At 38.1% G+C, this 21,507-nt stretch overlaps 1 protein-coding gene across 1 annotated transcript; it reads right to left on the reverse strand.

Annotated features, from left to right (window-relative positions):
- Positions 1-7,503: 7,503 nt before the first annotated feature.
- LOC149829190 (protein NUCLEAR FUSION DEFECTIVE 4-like) lies at positions 7,504-9,630 on the reverse strand. The gene is made up of 2 exons (XM_090017219.1): positions 9,022-9,630; positions 7,504-8,697 (listed from the first exon to the last, which is right to left on the reverse strand). The coding sequence occupies exons 1-2, from the start codon at positions 9,628-9,630 to the stop codon at positions 7,504-7,506; spliced, it is 1,803 nt and encodes a 600-aa protein (XP_089873345.1).
- Between the last annotated feature and the right edge of the window lie 11,877 nt (positions 9,631-21,507).

Consider the following 21,507-nt stretch of genomic DNA (forward strand, 5'->3'; position numbering starts at 1 on the left):
TTCACAGAGATTACTGAAAATTCTACGGGATTGATGCTGATGTCGGTTCACATTTGACTGACTCGCTTGTCCACAATCTTTCACATATGATGAGCTTCCAATCATTTGTGCAACTTTTCTTATCCTTTTGAGATCATATTCTCAATACATGTTATTTTTAAAATAAATATAGCATGCTAAAAAATTCACAATAGTTGCACTTTTGAGTAATACCCATAAAACTTTTTATGCTATTAAAAATGCATCAATATGCAATTATAATATTTACTACAATTATAATTAAACACAAATAACAAGAATTATCAATATAAGACATGCATTCAATCATGAATGAATCTCTGGACAATTCCATAATCTTAGGTTAGCACTCATGGCTCAACCATAATCTTACATATATATGCTGATTTTATCATACATATTACATACAAGTCTCATAAAATTATTTAACTAAATTAGGGCTCTAAACCCATAATCCCTGTAAATAAGAGTGTTGAATGTTTTTAATTATCTTAGAAAAAATTGTGTCAAAACCTTAGAGCTTACGATTTTATTTTGTATCTTCTATAATATGTCAAATTAAATCCTTAAATAGATGACATATAGTTAAATTTCTCTAAAAATAGTAATAGTTCCTTTTAAATCAACTTGAGACCTTCAGAATCAGAATCAAATAAGATAGAACTACTTATTATGTCTTGCATACTAGGTATTACTTACCCTATCTTAGATCATGGTATTCAAAACTTACAAAAATTCAAATAGCACCTGTCATATTTTAATATAAAAATCTAAAAGTTATTCTAAAAATTCTAACAAAACCACCCCTATATAGGAGTGTAAATGGACAAAAATTTTGACATAGTCATTGCATTTCAGTCTATAAAAGAAATCATAAGGATTTAGAAGAGAGCTAGGAGATCCTATAAATCCATATGAGGGTCCAGATGAGTTCTACGGGTATATACCTTGTTTATTTGTTTTGAGAGTAAAAATTTGGGCAGCGCTTCTGCAGTGCAATCTTAAGTCCGCCTTTGAATATGGCGATTTTAGCAGTGCTTCCATTGCACGTTCTCAAAACCTTTGATGGTAAACGATGACTTTGGCAACGCTTAAGTATTTGTGCATGTTTCAAAAGTTAACTTTATATTTTTCAGTATTTCATATTAAATATCTAAAAATTTACCATTTTACCCATGGTCAATTTTATTAATAACTTAATACCCTTGGTAAATTTATTGTTTTACCCTCTTATATTTTTTTTATTTACTAATATATACCCTTGGATCATAAAATTATCATTTTTTTACTAGGCAATTTAAATATTTATAAGTATATCCTTAAAATATGAATCTAGATAAATATCCAAGTCTGCTAAAAATATTCATTTGGATAATATCCAAATCTATTAAAGGATCTATTTTATTTTTGGATATAGATTTAGATCAGTATCCAAATTTGGTAAAAGATCCAGATCTTAATATTATTTGGATCGATCTTCGAGACTTTGGATCATGTCCAGAACGTTTCTAAAATAGAAGATGAATAGATGCAGTTGCGCCTATCCCGGTGATAATAAGCTATTTTCTAGCTACTTGTGCCAAGAATTCAGGGAAATAAAAAAAATAAAAGAGGAAGATTAAGACGTTAACTTTCCAACAACATCATATTGATCTGATGAATGGTTAAAAAGAAATACCTTCTGGAACATAGACTATTCTGTTGTAATAGTTTATAGAACAGTTTTATTCCCGTTTTGGATCTTAGAAATGAAAAACTTAGAAGGGTTTTTGGTTCTGACTCAAAATAGGAAAGTTTGAGATATGTATATCAGCTTTCCAACGACTATAAAAATATGGGTTTTAATGTCAGATGACTGAGATATAGATCTGAGAATATAGATTGTTCTACAGATTTTTGAGAATATTTACATGGGGGTTGCAAAATTCATGAGGTTCGCACATAAGAAGGGTAAAAAAATCCTAAAAAAATGAAAACCTATAGAATTGTCTATTTGACAAATTTGATAAATTGTAAAGCATTTTTTAAAATACATTTTTTTGTCATACAATACAATCATTCTCCTGTTCTTAATTATATATTGTGCATCCGTGGTAATCGATGGCACTATGAGATATTCATCCCTACTCATGAATCACAAGTTGATGTACTATTTTACTTTCATTTTTGACAAATGAAATGAACAATATAATAGATACCGAAGTCATGGGTGGACCTAGTGTTCGGCCCAACCAAGGGAGAAACGTAGTCATTGTTTCCTATAAAAAGAAGAGGCTTGGTGTATTGCCCTTCTATTAAAAGGGCGAATACTCATAAGAGTGTTTTTGGCTCTAAACACACAATGGCATCCCAAAGTTGTACTCTTGTATATAGAAAGAGTACTACGAAAGGCCCCCGTGGGTTGAGCACACATGGCTAGCAAAGGTTGTGCAAAGTCACTTAAGATGAAGGATGCCAGATCAAATCTCATTGCTTACAAGTTGTACCCCCATTGCTTTCACTAGTCAGTCCTAGTAAGACATGAATGTTGGTGGACTACCCAAGGTTCTCTTCATAGAGAGGTGGGCCCGTTAAGTGATCCATGCCCCTAAGAAGTTTCCTCATCTTAAAAAAACAAAAGTACTAAAAACGGCATTACTTTTTTTAAGATCTTATAAAAACTCCAAAATAAAATATTAATAATAAAGATAATAGAAATTATAGAATCATTAGGATCACCATCACCAGAAAAGTTGTTTAATACGAAGGATGTCCAATCAAATCCCATTGTTTTCACTAGTCAGTCCTTCGTAAGACAAGAATGATGGTAGATTGCATAGGGTTTACTTCATAGAGAGGTGGGTTCATTAAGTGACCCATGTCCCTAAGATCGTTCCTCATCATAAAAAAGCAAAAGTAGCAAAAAAGGGCATTACTTTCTTTTTTAAGATCTTAGAAAAACTTAAAAACAAAATATTAATAATAAAGATTATAGAAATCATAGAATCATTACTACCACCATCATTAATATTAGTAAAATAAATTATATAAAGTCTTTCAACTTATTAGTTTTTTTATAAAGAACTACAACCCATTACATTAACCACGTGATTTTTCATCTTTGTGTCATAAGATACGCTAGGAAGTAAATTCACTTAATTGATTCACTAAAACACCCGGTGACCAAACCCCAAAAAGTTAAGAGATGTTCAAGCTAGCAACATCCCCTCAAATGTTCACAACTACTAACCGATGCTGGCCCAGAGTTACCAAAAGCTTCTTAGGTAGGTGGGAAGCTCGTTTTTTGGAAACTCACTTACGAAACTTCATAGGAAGTTTGATTCCCTCACGCTTTTCTATGCTTCTCATACACATGATCTATGCATACTATATACTTTTCTCACATTTTTTTTATGTATTTCCTCTTCTGCTTTCACTCACTTTTCATGTATTTTCTTTAAATTGGTAACCATCATTGTTAAATTTTAACAAAAATTTAACTCTTTTATAGAAAAATCATGAAATATAAGAATGATCAATTTTATCTTAGTTTTTATTTGTTTCTTGTTTGATTCCATATTGCTTCATTTTTTATTCATATTTCACTTTTAAATTGAAACTTCGCTTCCCGCTTCATATAAATTTTTAAATGCCTCGCTTCTCGCTTCCACTTGGCGTATCGTTTCCCGCTTCCGCTTTCTAGTTTGGCAACCTTGTGCTGGCCTCCATCTCAATGTAACGCTACTTCAAGATGGTGTACAAGATCACGTTACAGTGGGCCAGATCCAAAGCCTTCTCTGCAAAATCAGAATGGTTGGTGGTTCGTGTCAAACGGCCTAAATACCCCCTTGCTGGATTGATATGGTGTAAAATACACTTCTCGAGGGCAGCCTTAACCCTCTTATTTGCATATGAAGGCAGCTTGTTGTGCCAAGATCGATTGAAAAAAACTTGGATTCTACATGGCTAGCAGCTGTTATTTTTGCAGCAAAATGGAAGAGACAATGGACCATCTGTTCATCCCATGTCCAGTTGCTCAAAAAACATGGAACCTGATTGATTGTATGTTTGGACTGTGGCACCGCTCATACGGGTCTGTTCCAAATGCTTTATAACGGTGGGGACGCTGCCATCAACCTTCCAAAATCCTGTATCAGCCCTGGGTGGTGGCCTTTCAAGTGAATATATATTTGGAAATTTTGGGGCATTCGTAACCAAATAATTTTTAAATAGCAGATTCAGCAAATGTATTTTGTAGCTGTTAGAGAGCATGTGCTAAGAATCTGCAAAGGAGTGGACCATCCAATTGTCTGGACATGGTGTAATGCAGGTAGGGTGTCAACGGGTCGGGTTTGGTTTGAACCCAGATGGAACCAGACTTAGACCAGATTTTCGGCTATGGTATCGGGTCCGGTCCAGTGTCTAATGGGGTTCACTATAAGAAAACCATACCCGAACCCAATAAGAATTACATGAACCAAACTCGGACCATACCTGGTAAAGTCATATTTTTTATTGTTTTTACATTGAAAATTTGCAGGTCTTAATAGGAACTTGGGTCGGGACTGGGTCTGGTATAAAATTTTACAAACTATACCCGTGTCCATGTATTAATCAAACCTTCGGGTCTGGACCCAGGTCTTCTTATTTATCACCATACCTGGACCCTATAGGGTTTGGTTCAGATCCGGGTAAACCAGGCCTGCTGACACCCCTAAATGCAAGTCAATGGTCCCGGTCCCCTTCCTGCGCAGTAGACCAAGATTAACATTTTCAGTATAGATCGCACTCGGTGCCAAACCCGATAAGCACAACGGAACTTAGTACAGCCAATAGAAAAAAAGAGAAGGTGATGTGAGGAAGGGAATCAAGTGCATACACTTAAGAACAATGTTTGAGGAGATAGTCATGCTATTTTGGTACGGGGCACAATATCCCAAGAGACCCCTGTTGGGAATCAAACAGCTCTCATCCAATTTGAGAATAAGGATAAGCAATATGATAAGCCCCATTTGCCGACTTCTCTATTTTTGCCATATGAACCGCCGACTTGCATGACCCTGTTGATTTAGATTCTGGACCCAAAACAAGGTCCAGATCCAATTATAAATTACCCTATTTAACAACAATATGCTTAGAGGGGGCTGCGTGAACATTTGTGTTATGTGCAGTAGGTGCGAGGAAAAATGGGGTTCATCTGTTTTGGAGTTGTGAATTTGTTCAACATATTTTTCTGTCATCATGGCTCTTCTCCCCACCAGATGTGTTGATGATCACGCGTGGGCGAAAACTTTACTAGTTGGTCCCATTCCAGTAAGAGTAGGGATGGCAGTGGGGCGGGGCGGGGCGGGGTGGGGGACAAGGTCTCCACCCCTGCCCCGCCTCAAGATTTTATCCTCCACCCCCGCCTCCATTCCCGGCGGAGATGGATTTTATCCTCCACCCCCACCTTCATCCCCGTTTCATGTCCTCCATCCCCGGTTCAAACGAGGCTGAGGCTGGGTGGGGCGGGGATATTGCGGGGAAAAGTGGTCGGGGCGGGGATCGTGGCGGGGATGGGGTGGGGCGGGGAAAAGTTTACCCGCCTCCACTCCCGGACGGGGATGGATTTTAACCTTCGTCCCCGCCTCCATCCCCGTTTCATGCCCTTCATCCTCTGTTCAAACGGGGCGAGGGCGCCCCGCTTTCCCCTGGTCCACTGCCATCCCTAAGTAAGAGAAAGCAAAAGGTGTTCTTCGACGTATGAAGATGTTGGTTGATAACGGGCGTGCATGGTGTGAGAGGAATTCTCGCATCTTTGACGGGAAGGCAGCTCTGGCTTCTTATATTTTACAGCATCTTCTTGCTGATCTTTATCACAAGGCAGCTCTTAAAAAGGGGTCACGAAAATCCGCATTGGCTACAGTCTATTTTTAAGTGTAATGAGAAGCTTGTATCTTCACTAAGGCCGATTTCCTATCGGCTTAGAGGTTGTGTGATTTGATTGTACGTAGCATCCTGTGGCATACGATGAAACGTTTTCATATATATATATATATATATATATATATATATATATATATATATATATATATATATATATATATATATATATATGTGAAAATGGGTAGGTGCTAAACCGCATGCTAAATGGGTTTTCAGTTTCTTTGGTGCTTTTTAGGTGGTTTCGGCCCTATAAATGTGTTGGGCATGCTCGATTTACTAAGAAACCGCACTGGATCATGTGTTTTAAATGAAAAAAATGATGTTTGGAGCCTCAAAAAATTTTAAAGATTTTGAATTGTTGATTTTTTAGGACTTTATAAAAACCCATCCATGTGTTGGAATCAAATGCTTCAAGAGCTGATCCCTATAAAATCAGTACATAGATCACATCTATACGGTCAGAATTTAAAAATAAAATGAAAAAGCTTTAAAAACCCATTTAACACGTGGTTTAACACCAAATGGATTTAGCATAGATCTCTCTCTCTCTCTCTCTCTCTCTCTCTCTCTATATATATATATATATATATATATATAAAGTTGGCTTGGCATCCTAAATAACTCAGTAATATCTGGCCAACCTGACCATCCAGGGTTGGAAATTACAGGAGCAAGCCGTGGCAGAGCCACATACTCGCAAAGGTGGAACCAATAAAGGCGGTTAGGATCAGGGTGGACAGTGTCCACACTGACTTGAATGTTGTTCCTCTTGGACCCCCCTCTCACCCTCTCTCTCTCCCATCTATTGTTAAATATAAGTAGTTTAATATTAGATTAACCCTCTCTCTCTCTGTATATGTACACATGCCCACCTTAACTTGAATTTCTGGCCGCGTCATTGAGATCAAGCAATATCAACCCAATCCAACCTCACTGATTTGTTCAGTATGATCCGTTTGGAATGTGCCTTTGTTTTTTTTTTCAAAGTTTAAACACAATATATCGAGCAGCGAAAATTTTGGGCATTGTGGGCTGTTGATATTTTGGACCATAAAAAAGTCACTTGCACGTCATAAACCTGAGCAAACATTAAACAATATAACTCTTATGATTTTTTTAAGACTATCATATGATTGAAGCAACTGAATACGTATATATCAGCAGTGCCAGATAAACTTTTCCAATAACTCATTATTGCATATTATCATGTGACTGAAGCAACTAATTCCATATATCTACAGTATCAGATAAGCCTTCCCCAGTGAGGTCCACCATTTAGGGCTGTCCGGTCCCACAAAAGGGAAATAAGTACTCACCATTCTAAATCATAAGTAATCTGGGTCTTGTAACAGAAGAACATCCACCGTGATGTTCAAGACTAGATGAGACAAGATGCTACTCTATGCAACTTGGTCCATGTCATTTCCAAGACACCAAAGGCATATAATAATTATTCATTGGCTCTTCAGCACCACAATTAAACTATACATTTTAAGTGTTTCTTTTCTCTTTTCTTGAGTAATAAACTATATCATAATTTGTAAAAACTAATAAAAAAATATGCAGCACTAATTTTCAAGGCTACCCCTCATGAGAGTTCGTTTTGACCTTCTGATCTTCACCTGCAGCAGGTACAGAACCACCTTGTTTCTCCCCAACCTCACTGTGAGTGGGACCCACCATCTCGGGATTATTGGTCACTCTGAACCTAGCATAAATGTCTCCTCTATAGAACTTCCTAGTCCTCGTCACCAAAATCAAAGAGATCAAGAACCCTAAGAAGGTTGCTGCTGTGATGATAATAAAGGATAGCCTATAGCATTGCACCCCAATACATGTCAACTCCCCAGTCTTGGACAACCCAGTTGCTGCCCTTTGCTTTAGGGCCTCTTTGTCATAGAGGTGCCCTGCAACCCTGACATTCAAAATGTAGGACCCTACTGGTGAGGCCGCTGCCCCAAAATTGTATAAGGTAGAGTAGTATTTCAGCCCAAAGATTTCAGAGATTATGGCAAATAACAGAGGCCATTGAGCCCCAAAACATAGGCCAATTATTATGGAGGCAACATAGAGGGACCCTGGAACTGCAAAGGCAATGAGAAGGTGGCCTAAACAAGAGAGTAGTAGGACACCACTTAGCATTAGGGGGCGTGGTACCTTGTACTTTGTTAGGAATATTTCCGACGTGAATCCGGCTATGACCCGGCCAAGGAAGTTCCAAATGCTTATCAACGAGACGAACGTACCAATACTCTGGGACGGATATCCGAGCGACTCGCCAATCTGGCCCATGTTGTCTATGGCTGTTAAGGTACCCCCTACACCACATATGGTTGCTGAGAATAGGATTAGCATGTCAATGCTCACTAGTGCTTGCAGTATGGTGTAGTCTTCCCCTCTATCAGGGGACTTGAACATGTTTTTGATGCAAGCAACTGCACCATTTGAAGTTGTTGGACTATCAGATGCTGCTGTTAGTGGAGCTACTGCTGGTACCTGTTGCTGCACTTCTTGTTGCTTTTCTGGTTCTTTGAATTCGTTTGTTGTGTAAGAGGGGATTGGGGATTGCTTGATTTTGGAGATCTCTTGGTTAATGACAACAGCCAAGGGGAGGAAGAGCAACAAGAGAACAACAGCAGCAGCACATTTGTAAGCAGGAGCCGTGAAGCCAACCCTTCGCTGGACGATGATGACTACCATGAGGTAGCCTGCGAGTGCAAGCGCGATGTAGAGGAATGAGTAGAAGATCTTCAACTCATTTTTTTCGCGTTCCACCTGTAAAAAATGGTGTTAGGTTGCCGGGTATGATTGATTGAGACTACTTTCATCCAAGCAGGCTTAATTCTTGAAGTCATTTGATTTCCTATGTGATTAGTACTGTCGTAGCCTTAGACGTCATTTGATTTGCTATGTGACTAGTGTTGTAGCCTTAGACAGGAAGGAATGGAGAAACAGGACTCATAAAGGGGAACCAAGTATATACTCATAAATTAATGATCTTTTTAGGAAAAAGAAACATTAACAGTACTCTCATCCAAGCACGCTTACGCTTAACTTTATAAATAATTGATGGGGACATATTGCAGAAATGATTATTACCTTCATAATCCTAATAGTTGGGAGGAACACCATTGAGACAACAGCAGGGAGCCACGCAATAAGAAGAATGAGACCCTCTGGATTGTGGCCATAGATGGCATAATAGAGCTGGGTGAAGATAGCTCCACTCAACCCCACAAAGCCCTTGAGCAAGCCAAGCACTACGCCCCGGCTCTCCGGGAAGTTCTTGACGCAGGTGATGAGTGATCCCGTGTTTGCGAACGACTGTGAGTTCGCACCGATGCATATGTAAAGGCACATCTGCCACAACTTGGGCTGAGAGATGCGCTTGGTGACTGCAAGCCATATCATGAGGTAGCCAACAAGGTTCATGGCAGCTCCCATGGCGAGGACAACCCACGGGGGAGTGACCTCATTGATAAGGCCGGAGAGCACGCCGACGTTCGAGCCGAGGTCCTTGAAGAAGCTCAGAGTGTTGAGTGATTGTTGGTTATAGCCAAGAGATGACTTGATGCTTGGTGAGTAGATACCAAAGATGTAGGTAGCACCTGCTGCGGACATGATAAGGAAAGAAGCAAAGACCATGAACCATCTCCCCTTGATCACCACTATGGCCAGCTTAGCCTTGCCCATGGCCGAGCTTGCCATCGCTGCAACCATCCTCTCTCTCTCTCTCTCTCTCTCTCTCTCTCTCTCTCTCTCTCTCTATCTATGTGGGTTTGTGTATCTCTTCTATTTTGGTGTTATATAGGCACAAAGAAGGATGTGAAGAAGATCAATGAAGTGTTATTGATTGATTTTGACTCAAGAGGGCGTGCAGTGTAGGACCCAAAGATGGGAGTGGATCCGTTTCGAGCATTCTGTCATATAGAAAAAGCAAAGAGTTGTGCCCACAATCCCATAGTAACAAAATATCAGCGATATTTTCAAAATATTGCAGAAAAAAGAAATTTTCTGGTCGTGGTTTTAAACAGCCAAGATATCGCAACGTTTACATTTATATCAAAATATTGATATTTGCCATTATATCGGCTATTTAACCAAAACAAAGGCAGTCTTTATATTCAATGTACTTTGTTTATAATTTCTTATTTTTAATTAACTTATATTTCAGTATTTTGCTGATGAAAGCACGAGAAAAATGAGAAAATTGCAATTTCTTTCTGTTTTAAACTTTTATCACTTCAATACTCATGTCCCATTTATTATCCCCCTTTGTGCCAATAATGTAGGTTATGGGCCTTGTTAAGGGATGACCGCTTTGTAGTTTATGTGCACTTTGTTGGGGTTTACCAATTATGGTATTCTGGATAACCATAAGCATTTGTCATGTTGTTGAGCACTATGACAAGCAAAATGGACCAGCTTCTTGGGGAGAAAATGGTGCCACGTTTTCAAATTTATTAGTGGTAGTATGACTTTGATCAAATGAAGGAGACCCAAGTTTATGGTCTGAAAGGCAACCCAGCTTTTGACCTAAACATAGAATTCCACTTGCATCAAACAGTCTAAAGGCAAATGACCCACTCCATATGGTAAACTGTATCATGATTGAACCATTTTTCTTTTCTGTTTTTTCAAAGGCAAGCTGGGGTTAGGCAGACTCCCACTGGGTTTTGAACCTGCAACTTACCACCACAAGGAGACGTACACTGACATCTCCTACCAACCACGCGGTTGGTATCATGATTGAACCCTCTTCATATGCTTCACAGCTAGTTATGATTTTGCGGGAACCATCCTCAGATATAAGTAGTTCTTAAGTAGGTGTTTGATTGTTCGAATCAGTTGTCAGTATCGGTATCGACCCTGAATCGATGAGCTGCCCAATCAGCTGTAACGGGCCGATACCGATACTCAGCTGAATCGTTCTGTATCAGCTAAAAAATAATAATAAACTATTACATGTCAATCATAATGTGACATGTGTTAAAACTATTAAAAATAAGATTAAAAAATCTGTATTTTTTACATTTATTAAAAATTAGCTGAATCGGCCCCGGAATCGTATCGAAATTATGCGGATACGAACCGATACTGATAACATTGGTTCGAACACCTCGCGTCCTCCGCTTGCAAGGAGAAGTGGATCTGGATGTACTCGTCCTGACAGACAAGTGTGTCCCGAGCTCAAACGCCCCCTAAAATCACATCAAAGCCCACTAACTGCAGCCTACAATGACATTTGTGGGGGCTCAGCAAGATGCTTGGAGTTCACTAACAAAACATGGGCTTAAATGTGGGGCCACCCATCATAACTAAGATAGCCATTCTCATTTCTGCACCGTCCATCTTTAAGATGGCTGGTACCAATAAGGTTGCAACTTGCAAGTAGGGATGCAAACCAATGTTGTAAGTATCGGTGAGAATGGGCCGATTCGTATCGTCGGCAGAAAATCAGCACTTTTAATAAATATAAAAATACTTAAAATTAAAATTTTATATTATTTTAATGGTTTTAACATGTGTCACATTCTGATTGACAGGGAATATTTTTTTAATTATTTTCGGCCGATTCAGAACGATTCATTTGAGAATCAGTATCGACCGATTCACATGAATCATTAGCCGATACGAATTTTGACATCATTGATGCAAACGGATTGGATCCGAAACAGCTAAATAAAGGAGGATTCTGTTCTAAATTGAATTCAGAACAGTAAAAAAATCGCAAAACTTTCATCTTGGATCCAACCCACTTGCATCTCTAGATGCATGTTTACCAACGGGGGCTCCGCTTGTCTGGTAAGAGCAGCTAGTGCAGGTCTCCTTGTGTTGAGACGTTGCATGTTCAAAACTCAATGGTATAGTTGACTGCTAAGGGTCTGCCTAACCCCAGTGGGGCCACCCAACCTGCTATGGCCTCCAACCAACAACAACGATCCACCGTCCATCTTTTTTTTAATGGACGGTGCAAATGTTGCCTGAAAAGTATGGAAGAAAGAGAAAGCGAAGGCGTGGGGTTTATGAATAGGAAAGATTAGAGGATTCCGAGAAGACAAGTTGAGCACGTGTGTTGAACACGAGACGTGTGAGACAAACAACGCGTTTCCATTGGCCACCGTGTCGATGCCTCACGTGCCCACTCATGATGGTGAGTTTCAGTAATCGATGTGTGGAGGGTCTTAAGGAAAAATGGGTCAAAAAAATACATTAGAGTAAAAAGCAAAAATAAGGGTATTAACTAAGGGTGTTAACGGTTCGGGTTTGGTTCGGACACAAGTGAAACCAGACTTGGCTTCGATTTTTGGGTATGGTATCAAGTCCGGACTCAGGTCTAATCGGACTCACCATAAGAGAAACCATACCTAGACCCGATAAAAACTATATGAACCAGACCCGAGCCATACCCGATAAAATAATATTTTTATCATTTTTACATTGAAAAATTGTGGGTCTTAATTGCCAGTTGGACCCTGGTATAAAATTTCACAAACTATACCCAGCTCCATGTAGTAATCGAACCTTCGAATCCAAATCAAAGTCTTAATCGGGTCTTCTTATTTATCACCATACCCGGACCCTATAGGGTTTGGTACGAGTCAGGTCAGGGTAAACCCGACCCGTTGACACCCCTAGTCTCACCCAAATGGGTAAAGACGTCGTCTTTGCATGAATGAAGTGGTGGGTTTGAATCCCACCCCCTCTACCGTTTCTTTTCAGTATCTTTTTTTTAATGAAATCGACTCAACTTGAGCTTGACTCGAGTCGAGTCTGTACAAAGATGTTCAAGATCGGCGAGCTTTTTCAGCCTCAACTCAACTCACATTGCAGCCTTATTCTAAGGGATGCATTTCATTATAAGTGGGGTTGCAAACGGTTAGGATCCATGATGAAGATTTTGTAAATTTTGACTGTTCTGGATAAACTTTTACATATCCATAAACTACTCCAAATATAATTATATAAGCATAATAAATATATATAATTAATCCAGAAAACACTAAACCGAATATATATATATATATATATATATATATAATGTGCATGATGTGATCAAATAAATAATAAAAAAAAGCATCAACGATGATACCTTTCCTGAGACTAAAAAATAGAGACGTCTCTTTTCGGCAGTGAGATTCGAACACGTGACCTTCAGCGAAGAATGCGCCAACGTAGACCCAGCATTGCTGACCCTTTTTTAGTGGACTTCCCATTGACTAGGCCAACCGGGCATGACCCGAACAGCCCGTCCGACCCATTCTGGCCAATAAATCAGGATATGGACCCGCCCAGGCGGGTCCAATGGGTTCAATTATTTGCACAAGTGGAATATGATGTCTTACTCAGACTTAGACGTGGATATGGGTTGATTGGTATTAACCTGGAACCGCCTCTGTCATGGGTCGGGTTTCAGGTCCAAATTGGTTTTGTTCAATAAATTTGCATTAGATTAATGTAGGAAAATGGTCAATTGGTTTGTTCTTTATTTTACTTAAATGACAACCAAGAGGACTAGAAATTTAATAATATGTTAATCTTTGCATGATCACAGTGCATGCAAGCTATATGACTGGTTATTTAAATTGAATTTACAGGTCCTGTTAGTTTACTGACAGCTACTGTATTAATTAAATTAATTGAAAGTATCAACCTGATTGACTAGTTAAGCCACTCATGGTGCTTTAGTAACCTCGAATCTCAAGATTTAAAAGGATTTGCTCCGATCCAAGATTCAAGGATGTAAGGTCAGAGCACCCCAAATCAGATCTCAGATCCTCCCCCTTCTCCCTTTGCCTCACAAAAGAAAGGATCTTAGATTTGAGGTAGACTCGGATCTAAGATCTAGCATTTGACAGACTTTGGATCTTGGCATGGGGCCTGCACCACATTGCATAGTGACAAAAGTTTAGAACGACCAGCAAGATATAGGAAGCCAAAAACTAACGAGAAATTGAAGATTTTTTGAAAATGTTATACTTTTTCAGCAAAGTCTTGGCAATAAAAAATAAATTTAAAATATAAAAATATAAAAATATTTTTATAAAAGAAAATGTAAATACAAATATTAAAAAATAAAAATCACATGGTTTTTTTTCACGATAAATATCGCGTTATGTTTTTTTACGAAAAACTTACGAGAAATTACCGTTTTAACTTTTGGGTAATTTCTTGCGAGATTTGTCACTATGTCACATTGTCATTTCCCACGCCACTTCAAATTGGAGCATCGAAGGTCCGACAATGTGATGCAATAGTGGAGCAACATGCAATCCGGGCCCAAGGGATCTATTGGGATCTTGTTTTAGTTTAGGTTTTTATTTAAATTTGGACATTTCTAATATAATGAATCCATCTCGGATCTAGATTATAATTGGGCTTTCTTTTGTTTCCTATAAATGCTCTGATTGACAATTTGATTACTTTTTTTTTTTGTATTTCTGAGTTAATTTACTTTCTATTTTCTGTTGTTTTCTTGCTATCCTTTGATTTTCTACGGTAAGAATAGGGCAACGTGGTTTTCTTCGATCCCAGGCTTCCGAGGTTGCATCAGAATATCAAACTCTCAAGTGACATGCTTCTTCATCACTGCCAATAGGGCTGGACAACGAGCCAGGCCGCCCATGGCTTGGCCCTAATGGGTCGGTCCTAGGCCTAGTTTTTTGAGAGACAACCTGATCTGAATAGGGCTTCAACCCAACCCAACAAAATTTTGGGTCGGGCTGGGTCAGCCCATTATATATATATATATATATATATATATATATATATATATATATATATATATATATATATATATATATATATATATATATATATATATATAGAGAGAGAGAGAGAGAGAGAGAGAGAGAGAGAGAGTAATGGGTTCGTGCTAAACCCATTTGGTGTTAAACGGCTAAATAGGTTTTTCAGCTTCTCCAATGCTTTTTATGCAGTTTGGGCCTTATAAATGTGTTGGGCATGGTCAATTTACTAAGAATTTGGATCGTTGATTTTTCAAACTTTATAAAACCTACTCATTGTTGGAATAAAACTCTTCAAGAGCTGATTAGGTGGGTCAGCATAAGACATTCAAGTTGAAGGATATTATGAGTTTGATGCTCTTGGGTATGCATCTCGTGCTACAAGGTCGTATCCAATGGAAAACTATCCTCAGTGGACAAGGGAGGAGTGCTCGTATAGAGTTTTACACCACAATACACAAAAGCAAGGTCACTTCTTTTTTTCTTCTTTTATACGCAAGCTGGGGTTAAGCATGCCCCTACAAGTTATACAACGGTACCATTGGGATTCTAACTTGCAACATCCCAACACAAGGTGACGCGCACTATCTGCTCTTACCAGACAAGTCCACAGTTAATGCAGCACCTCTGGATCCTTAATGGGATGAGTGAACCATAATGCTGGTTTCTCCTCGTTATAAAATTAAAAAAGAAAGGTTAGAGGGATGGGGCCTAGACTGTTAGCCAGGCAGTCTAGGCTCAAATCCCATGGGTGTCACCTGTAATGAAATGGTGGTCTTCAACAAATGCATGAATAACTCACAAACAAGTGTCTATTGGAGACACTACAAGCATGACCCTTGAAAGGGTATAAAAGGAAGAACACTTGAAAAATAAATAATACTTTATTCATGAACAAAATGCTTAAGAAGCATAGTAGTTTACATTAAAGGGGTTCACCCCTATATATACAAAAAAGTGGAAGAGAGAGGAGAGCTCATTTTGAGCTCTCCAAAAGAGACGTTGGAAGTCCAACGTCTCTTAATATAGCTGTTGGACTACAGTCCAACAACATTTATTATTATAGCTGTTGGACTATAGTCCAACAGCATTTATTATAGCTGTTGGACTACAGTCCAACAGCTATTTGCACAGTCAAGTTCCAACAAGAACTTGACTGGATCAAATATCTAGTTTCTATTGAACTAGATGCTAAAAAGAAAATAAAGAAAAATAGAAAAAGAAAATAATAAAAGAAAATATAATAATATTAAATAATATATATATATATATATATATATATATATATATATATATATATATATATATATATATTACAGTTTACATTTTAACACTCCCCCTCAAACTTACGGTACAATGAGCGAAAGTTTGTCTAAGAGGAAGTGAAATCTGGGAGCAGCAAGAGGCTTGGTGAAGAAGTCTGCTAATTGATATTTTGATGTAACATATGGCAGATCAATGGTTCCATGTAAGTATTCCTCTCTGACATAGTGACAGTCCATCTCAATGTGTTTAGTGCGCTCATGGAATGTCCGGTTGCTTGCAATGTAGATCACACTTTTGTTGTCACAACACATCTTTGAAGCTTGCATTGCTTTAGCTCCCATATCTGCTAGCAATCGTCTGAGCCAAACAACCTCCATAGTGGTGGTTGCCATGGCTCTGTATTCAGCTTCGGTGGAGGAAAGAGAGACTTTCTGCTGCTTCTTGCACCTCCACGAAATTAAGGTTTCACCTAAGAACACACAAAAATCAGTAGTTGAGTGTCTATTATTGGGATCACCTCCCCAGTCAGCATCAGTATATGCAATTAAATTTAATGAAGATGAAGCAGACAAGAAGAGTCCTCGTGAAAGAGAGGATTTTAAGTATCTAATAATACGCAAAATTGCTCCCATGTGCACGGAGGTGGGAGCATGCTGAAACTGACTGACTGTATGAACCGCATGAGTTATATTTGGCCTAATAATGGAAAGATAAGAAAGAGCTCCAACAAGCTGTCTATAAGGAGTAGGATCATCAAGAAGTTCTCCATCATCAATTTTCATTTTAACATTGACAACTTCTGGAGTGTCTACTTTCTTATCATCTGTAATTCCAGACCTGGAAACGATATCAAGAATAAATTTAGATTGAGATATCAAATACCTCCGAGGGGAATAAGCAACTTCAATGCGTAAAAAATATCTTAATAAACCTAAGTCAGTCATTTCAAAGTGAGTTTTAAGAAGAGATTTGATATTTGCAACTCCCTGTTTGTCACCTCCGGTGATGATCATATCGTCCACATAGAGAAGAAGAATAATGATGCCTGCATCAGATTTCTTAACAAACAAAGCAGTGTCAGTTAAACAAGGTTGAAAACCAATATCAAGCATAACATGACTAAATCGGTCATACCAGGCTTTTGGAGCCTGTTTAAGACCATAAAGAGCTTTTTCTAGATGAAGAGCTTTACCCTTAGGGATACTAATACCAGGTGGGGCTTCCATGTATACTTCTTCAATGAGATTCTCATTCAAGAAAGCATTTTTGACATCTAATTGAAAGATAGGCCATGTTCTAATGGAGGCAAAGGCTATTAAAGTTCTAACAGTGGTCATACGGGCCACAGGAGCAAATGTTTCTTCATAATCGATGCCATACTCTTGGGCATATCCTTTTGCTACTAAACGGGCCTTATATCTTTCTAGGGTCCCATCACTTTTGGTTTTGACTTTGTATACCCACCTACAACCTATAGGCTTCTTACCCGGAGGGATATCTTGTATCGTCCAAGTATTGGCCTTTTCTAGTGCATCCAATTCTATTTTCATGGCTTCTATCCATTCTATATGATTTTTGGCTTGAGAATAGGATGATGGTTCAACATATGATTGTATTAATGTAATGACGGCCCTATACGTGGGTGAAAAAGATTCATAAGACAAATTTTTTTGGAGGTTTAGAGATTCTAGACGTTCTTCTAGGTGAGACTTCAGAGTATTTTTGTAATGCACATGGAAAATTTTGCTCTCTACGTCTTGAATATTGTAGACTAACATCCCTATGGATTTGCTCTTCATTATCATCATTTTCAACAACAATAGGACTTTGATCATTGTCAAGGTCACATCCAACATCACATTCATTGGATTTTGAAGTTGGATCAATTAAAAACGAGTATTCAGTGACATCCTTGGATTTTTCAAATTCAAAGAAGCTTTCTTTTTCCAAAAAAGATACATTTCTTGACACATATAATTTGTCATTTTGAAAATCAAAACACCTGTAGCCTTTTTGATTATCAGCATATCCTAAAAAGGCACATGGGATTGCACGAGGAGAGAGTTTGTCATTTCTGTTGGTGAAAACAAAACATTTGCATCCAAAGACTCTTAATCTAGAATAATCTGGAGTTAAATTACCAAGTTTTTCTATTGGAGTTGTATTCTTTAATGAGGAAGATGGCATCCTATTAATGAGGTAGGTGGCAGTTAGGACCGCTTCAGCCCAAAAACTTTTTGGAACTTGATTTGCAATTAGCAATGTCCTAGTAGTTTCCATAATGCACCGATGTTTGCGTTAGTCTAGGCCATTCTGTTGTGGAGTGTGTGGACATGATCTTTGATGTGTAATACCATGTAAATTGAGATAGTCTTTGAATTCGTTGGACATAAATTCTCCCCCTGAATCAGTGCGAAAAACAGAAATATCATTTTGAAACTTATTTTTAACCATTTTATGAAATATTTAGAAGTTAGCAAAGACATCAGATTTATGTTTAAGAAAATAAATCCAAGTATGTCTAGAAAAGTCATCAATAAAAATGACATAATATGTATAACCACCTTTGGAAATAACTGGTGTGGGGCCCCAAACATCCGAATGTATTAACTCAAGTGGTCGTGAGGAAACAAAAGTTCTACTAAGAAATGATAACCTTTTTATTTTGCCAAGAATGCAGTCTTTACAAGAAAAATTTTCAGAATTACAAAATTTTTCCAAACTTGAAAAATATTGAATTTTAGACATATGAGGATGGCCAAGCCTTTTGTGCCATAAATCCAATTCTAATTTCTGAATATTATAACAAAATGCATTCTTGGGTAATTCCAAAAAGTCCATGTAATAAAGTCCTCCTTCTCTATGACCTTCCCCAATCAGCTTCCCTGACTGGCGATCCTGTACCCAACAACCATGAGAAGAGAAGAAGATATTACATCCATAATCAGATATTTGCGAGACAGATAAGAGATTCAAATTAAGTTTAGGGATATATCTAACTTCTGGGATAAAAAAATCTTTTGGATTTTTGAAGATTTTCAAAACATCCTATTCCTTTTACTTCAAGAGATGTGCCATCGGCTGTAAAAACCTTTGACACACTTGAGTTATTTTTAAGACATTCGGATAAACTATTAACATTTGGGGTCATATGAAAAGAAGCACCAGAATCTAAAAGCCAAGGAAAGTTACCTGGACCGAAGAAAGATGCAACTGCCGCTCCAGTTGAGGCTTCGGTTGAGGAGGATACCCCTTTGAGAAAAGGTTGAAGGATTTCCATCAGTTGAGCCATAGACACAGGTGCATCTTGATCTTTTGACTCAGATTCAACAAATGCAACTCTTTTTTCTTCTCTTCTTTTTAACTTTGGACATTGAGGTCTATAGTGCCCCGGTTTATGACAATGATGACAAATAACTTTTCTTTTATCAAAGTCGTCGTTTTGCCTTCCAAAATGAGGCGGCTTGTAAGTACGAGTATGATTCCCTGGTCTAGATACAACTAAAACGGATTCATCATCAACTTTTGGAGTACTTTTTCTAAGTCTATTTTCCTCCATAGTGAGCTCTTCTATAGTATCAACAATAGAAGGAATTTTTCCATGATGTAAAAGGGCCGATTTGGTGGATTCAAACTCCGGCCTTAGGCCATTCACAAATTGATAGAAATGTTCCATATCGAGTTGCTTTTGGCGAAGCTCAATATCTTCGGCACAATTCCATTTGGGCTCAAGAAGAGCCAACTCTTCCCAAAGTTCGGACAACTCATTATAATATTCTCGAATAGTTTTATCTTTTTGAGTCATTGTCCAAACTTTATCTTGTAAATTGCATACATGTGCAATATCTTTAAGGGAATACATGTTTTTGAGGTATTCCCAAGCCTTATCGGCATGCTCAAACTTAGTTAGACTAGAGCATTTTTTAATGTCTATGCTATTGATGAGCCATGACATAATTTTTGCATGCCCTATCCTCCATTCTTTCCATTTCTTTTCATAAGTGGCTAACGCCTTACTCTTCTCTTCTTCCGTTAGAGGAACCTCTTTATCACCCTCTTTCTTGGTAAGAGATAGTTTAGGTTCCAAATCGGAACCATCCAATATACCCCATAAACCTTTTCCCCAAATGTGGTGCTTCATAATCGAAGCCCACATTACATAGTTAGTATCATTTAGCTTCATAGGAATGATGGTGATCTTATCATTGTCATCCATCTTTTACAAGGGTAAGAGAGGAATAAATAGGAGGAGAGAGAGAGAAAAATAAAAAGAAAAGAAAAAGAGTATACAAAGGAATAAGAGAGAATACAAAACCAATTTTTTTTTGTAGCACAAGTTCGCCTTTCTTCAAACAAATCTTCTTGAGCCAAGAACAAGGTGATGAAACACCTTTTGTAAATGTGGCACGAAAATCGAGGCGGAAGCACTTCAAGATCTAAGGATTTCGTAGCTCTGATACCATGTAATGAAATGGTGGTCTTCGACAAATGCATGAATAACTCACAAACAAGTGTCTATTGGAGACACTACAAGCATGACCCTTGAAAGGGTATAAAAGGAAGAACACTTGAAAAATAAATAATACTTTATTCATGAACAAAATGCTTAAGAAGCATAGTAGTTTACATTGAAGGGGTTCACCCCTATATATACAAAAAAGTGGAAGAGAGAGGAGAGCTCATTTTGAGCTCTCCAAAAGAGACGTTGGAAGTCCAACGTCTCTTAATATAGCTGTTGGACTACAGTCCAACAACATTTATTATTATAGTTGTTGGACTATAGTCCAACAACATTTATTATAGCTGTTGGACTACATTCCAACAACTATTTGTACAGTCAAGTTCCAACAGGAACTTGACTGGATCAAATATCTAGTTTCTATTGAACTAGATGCTAAAAAGAAAATAAAGAAAAATAGAAAAAGAAAATAATAAAAGAAAATATAATAATATTAAATAATATATATATATATATATATATATTACAGTTTACATTTTAACAGTCACCCCCTGCGCAAGCCAAAACTTGGCGACTCCCTGGGGTCAAGGGGTAAGCTCTCGGAGTTTTACACCAACATGGACAGAGACTGTAGTATTGCAGGCTGAGCCAGCGCGACTAGGTCTCTGCGCCTGGGGCGGTTTCTCTGAGTAAATCACAAAACGAAAGTCATTTATCAAGTAAAAGCCCACCAATTTCAATGACTCAAGCTTCCTAGTGTTCGCCCAAAAGATATGTCTTGAACACTATTTTTAAGATTAGTTTTGAAAGAATCATTGGACCTATTGAATCATTATGTGCACGTTTTGATAAACAAGAATTTAATGCATAGTTGGTGATCCCACTTCTCTATAAAACATGGTTTGTTTTCAAATAATAGCAGATTAACTCCAAGGTGGCCAAGGGCTTTTAACCGTTTGGGGGTGGACCATACAGCAGAGCATCAATCTCTTCCGGACCCCACCACCTGAACCAGGTTTCCCCTCAAAAAAAAAAAACTTCAAAAGCACTAAGGATGGTTAGACAGTCATGCACCACCAGTCCAAAAGTTGGACAGCCTCTTTATACATAAAG

Source organism: Nuphar pumila, chromosome 9, assembly GCF_984573655.1.
Source record: "Nuphar pumila chromosome 9, dmNupPumi1.hap1.1, whole genome shotgun sequence".
Classification (NCBI taxonomy): domain Eukaryota; kingdom Viridiplantae; phylum Streptophyta; class Magnoliopsida; order Nymphaeales; family Nymphaeaceae; genus Nuphar; species Nuphar pumila.